The sequence below is a fragment of the Orycteropus afer genome, unplaced genomic scaffold, assembly GCF_000298275.1.
Source record: "Orycteropus afer afer isolate SDZICR_OR568_19922 unplaced genomic scaffold, OryAfe1.0 scaffold00166, whole genome shotgun sequence".
Lineage (NCBI taxonomy): Eukaryota > Metazoa > Chordata > Mammalia > Tubulidentata > Orycteropodidae > Orycteropus > Orycteropus afer.
The window spans coordinates 6,791,851-6,795,960 of record NW_006921753.1 but is presented as its reverse complement, the minus strand read 5'-3'; the positions used below and the strand labels follow the sequence as shown (position 1 = coordinate 6,795,960).

At 35.6% G+C, this 4,110-nt stretch overlaps 1 protein-coding gene across 1 annotated transcript in view; it reads right to left on the bottom strand.

Moving 5' to 3' along the window:
• Nucleotides 1-4,110, bottom strand: part of CBLB (Cbl proto-oncogene B) — a 300,380-nt gene that overhangs the window by 66,916 nt on the left and 229,354 nt on the right. The window contains exons 11-12 of the mRNA XM_007946571.2: nt 3,010-3,195; nt 1,277-1,642 (exon numbers count right to left, since the gene is read on the bottom strand). Of these exons, the coding sequence (XP_007944762.1) occupies nt 1,277-1,642; nt 3,010-3,195 (552 nt within the window). The remainder of the gene's footprint in view (nt 1-1,276; nt 1,643-3,009; nt 3,196-4,110) is intronic.

The window sequence follows — 4,110 nt, the reverse complement described above, 5'->3', positions numbered from 1 at the left end:
GACATGAGACAAAGTATATGTGAACTGCTGTAGGAAAAGTGAATTTACTCTGTAAATCTTCACCCAAATCCTAATAAAAAAAAAAAAAATGCACTAAGAAGTGTTTTGGAAGAAAGGCCTGGAGACATGCTTTGGAAAAATCACAGATTTGAAAACTATATGGAGTAGAGTTCTACTCTTTGGATTTCTCTTCAATTTACATGCTACTTAGATCGGCAGGGTCATGGCAAACCACCACCTACTTCTTTCTAAATGACACTAGAGTGTTGACTCTTTCTATCCTAGCTACCCCAGACTAACACTGAGGTTAAATATTGTTGTCCACATTTTATCATTATTACTTTACCTTCACACACATCCCAAAGAGACTCAAACACACACAGGAGTTGAATACATGTCATATATTACACTTCTTTCTTGTTTCCTGAATATATTATAGGCTGAGTTCACCAAATGCAGGCTACTAATTTGAAGGTTTAGATAACTCTCCTAAAATACAATTTAAGATCAACAGAAATCAACAGACTTCTATTACAGTCTTCTAAAGAAGCCAGGTCTCCTTTGGCAGAGGGAATATGGCAATGACTTTATATCTCAGCCAAAAAATATCATAGGTGGCTATATAGAAAAATATTACAATTCTGCAAAGAGCCTACCAATAGTTCTAACCTGAATTATTTGTGTCTGACTCTTTGATTTCAGAATGCATAAATTCTCTGATACACAAATTATAGTGGTGATACTCTCCAAGGCAGAATTCAAGATGTTGTGCGAGTTTTTGTTTTATGGGAAAATAACTTGCTTTGTAAGAGTGAATGGGGTTTGGCATTTTTAAGTATATAAATTCACTTAATCTGGCTGCCTAAGGTGCACTGTCCTAGGAAACAACTTATTTATTAGATGTTATATGATTATGAAACTTTTCTTTAAATTACATAGCACTATGATAATTAAAAAAAAAATACAGTGCTGATTCACTCACCCACAAGTTATTGATGGACAGAATTGTTAGCAGATGAAATAAGGAAAGGTAAAATAAATCTCCAGAAAATTGTCTCATGTAATGTTAAAATTAAATCATTATGTAGAATCTCTTTCCTGACTTCTCTTAAGTTTTAATGAGCTTCTGATTATTTATAACTTAGAAATAATTAAAGACCTGCAGGGAACTGTCACACTAAGAAAAACAAAAGAACAATGCTCAGCCTTTGATGCCATCTCCTGTTAGAAGAGTTTACGAGCAGATTCTTTAATGTCTGCTTTGCATATTTCTTACCTTGGCTTCTTCTAAAGGCAAATCATGGCGTCTATGTTTCCGCAAAAGCACTGGATCAGAGCCCATTCTACTATGTCTGTCATTTACATTTGAACTCGCTGTGATTCCAGGCTTAGGAGAGCCATCCCCTATTAGTCGACAACCCACCAACTGATTAGTCCCAAATACATCTCGAGGGCACCAGGCTTCAAGGGGCATGGGCTGGTCTCTGGAAGGCACACTTTCCACATGATGAAAGTGTCGACTCAGTCTATTTTCAGGAGGGATAGGTGGAGGTCTTTCTGGTGGAGGGGGAGGAGGATCTCTTAAGGGAGGAGGTGGTGCTGGGAGTGGTTTGTCTTGTTTCCTCACCATGCAAGGAGATGACTGCAGAAACACAAGAGACAAATAAAAACTTGAAGTTGTGCTATCCACTTCAATGACTTCTAGACTGCTTTTGTTGTCTATGATACACTGGAGACTTACTTTTTTTTGTTTTTTACAACTACAGCAGAGTAACTGACATGAAGCAAATGGACTTATTCTTCATTATTACCAGCATAATGAAAAAATCACAAATAAGAGAACAGCACTGTTTATAGAGCATGCTTGAATTTTATATATCCTTAAAATTAAGCAAACAGAGTCTGATTCTTACATAGAAGTATGAATGTACAGGTCCCTGAACTGATCTGTGTGCTTTTCATAGCTTTTGACTTCTATTTACACAGTTCACCTCATAAATGAGTTATGGTTTTAATGTTAACAAACAAGAGAGAGAAAAATCTGACGTGTGTATAATCTTAAAGCCATGTTAATGCACAAAAATCAAAATACTACTGAACGTATTGTGCTTGCTACTAATTTTAGACTATATAGCATATCACCAAGTGGAAGATTGATTTTAAATATCATAAATGAGCTGTAGTAGAGCAGTGGTTAAAGCATTCGGCTGCTAACCAAAAAGTTGGTGGTTTGAACCCACCAGCCTCTCCGCAGGAGAAAGGTGAGGTAATCTGTTTCTGTGAAGTTTTACAAGCTTGGAAACCCTATGGGACAGTTCTACTCTGTCCTATAGGGTCACTACTAGTAGGAATCAACTTGATGGCAGTGGGTTTGGTTTGGCATTATATTTAATAAAGTGGAATTAAGACCCTATTATTAAATTTGGGAAAATCCCACAGAGAACTAAAATAATAAATGATGGGTTTAAATTTATAGTCAGAATTGTGTGCATGATGTTACACAGTAATGTAATTACTTTACAAATATTATAATTCTTTGCAATTTACTCCTTCAGGTATAAAAAGGACACATAACTCTAAGTCACCTTGAAACATGGAGAATAATTTATCACACCTTAAGTCCTTATGCAAATATACTCCCATCACATTTTTCTTGTCATGACACTATGAAAATTAATGTAAAATATCAGTTGATAACAGCTTGCAATTTATTATAATGCATAAAATGACCTTTAAATCCATTTTACAGAATAACTATACTTACTCTGTTATTTATTTTATCAAATCAGGGTACTATTATAGACATGTGCTCTCTCTGAGCAATTATGTAACTTTCATGGTTAAAAAAAAAAAAGCAAGTAATATGACAGTGGGCTCACTATATACAAAAGTAGAAACCCAGTACTGTTTTTTATAAACAATGAAGAGCATAAGAAACATGAATAATTTGAATTTGAAACAACCCAAGCAAGCAATATTAATTTTGCATTTCTAATAAGACTGATTTACCTTTGGTGAACCAGTTGGGCTGCCACAGGGAGACCGAACTACCCCTTTCTGAATCAGATCTAAGCGAGGAGGCACTGGCGGCAGGATTAAATGTGGAATCTGAAGAGGATCTGGGTGCGGCTTTCTTCTCTGTGCAAGGGGAGAAGATCCTGGTGATGTGACTGGTGAATTCTGCCTGTCAGTGCACTAGAATGAAAAAAGATAAGGATGCTGCTGTTTATTGATGTATGTATGAAGCATATGCCTTTCAGTTCTTGAGGAAGACATTTGGTGTTGTGAAGGTGTCTGCCATTGAATTCTTGTTAAAATAAGCTCATTCAATTTACTCTGATTAATAGATGGAGAGGAGTCACATTGTCCCTCAAGGGCAGTATCTTATAAAGAATAAATCGATAGGGTTCTTCTCAATAATGCAGAAAGGGCCTAGGACAAAACAAGAGCAAAAGCATAGTTTAAAGATATTCAAATCCATTCTCCAAGGAACCTGGCTGTATTTCACAAGAAAACCAGACAGCTATCCTTTGAAACATGGTCCAATGTGGTAATATACATTACTTTTGGTTATCTATTTTATAGAATTTTCTTAGTTTTGATTTATAGTGATTAGAAATAGCATTCTGCCATATGGAATATGAATTCAGTGCATGATCAATTTTCCTCCAAACCAATAAATAAGGTAAGGGTTAAAATATTATTTAGTGTATCTAACATAAACAAGCTTAAACCCAAGCTTTCACATGGAAAGGAGATCCTCAAATTAAATATTTTTCTTAATAACAGTACGCTAAACTTGGAGAGTCTGCATCTCTGCTAAAAATTGACAAGCCCTTTGCTACTACAGGATTTCCATTTTGTCTGGCAGATTAACCAAAAACTAAACCAAACTCACTGCTGTCAAATCAGATCTGACTCATAGCGACCCCTCCTTCAGTTTCTGAGGCAGTATCACTGCGGAAGTAGATTGCCCAACCTTCCCTCCGAGGAGCAGCAGATTAGGCAACATCAAAAAGTCAAAAACAAGTGCCTTGATTATGATGTACATTATATTCTTATTTTGGAAAAGTAGAGCTGTGTTTTGCTTTTTAATTTTTTTTTTTTTTT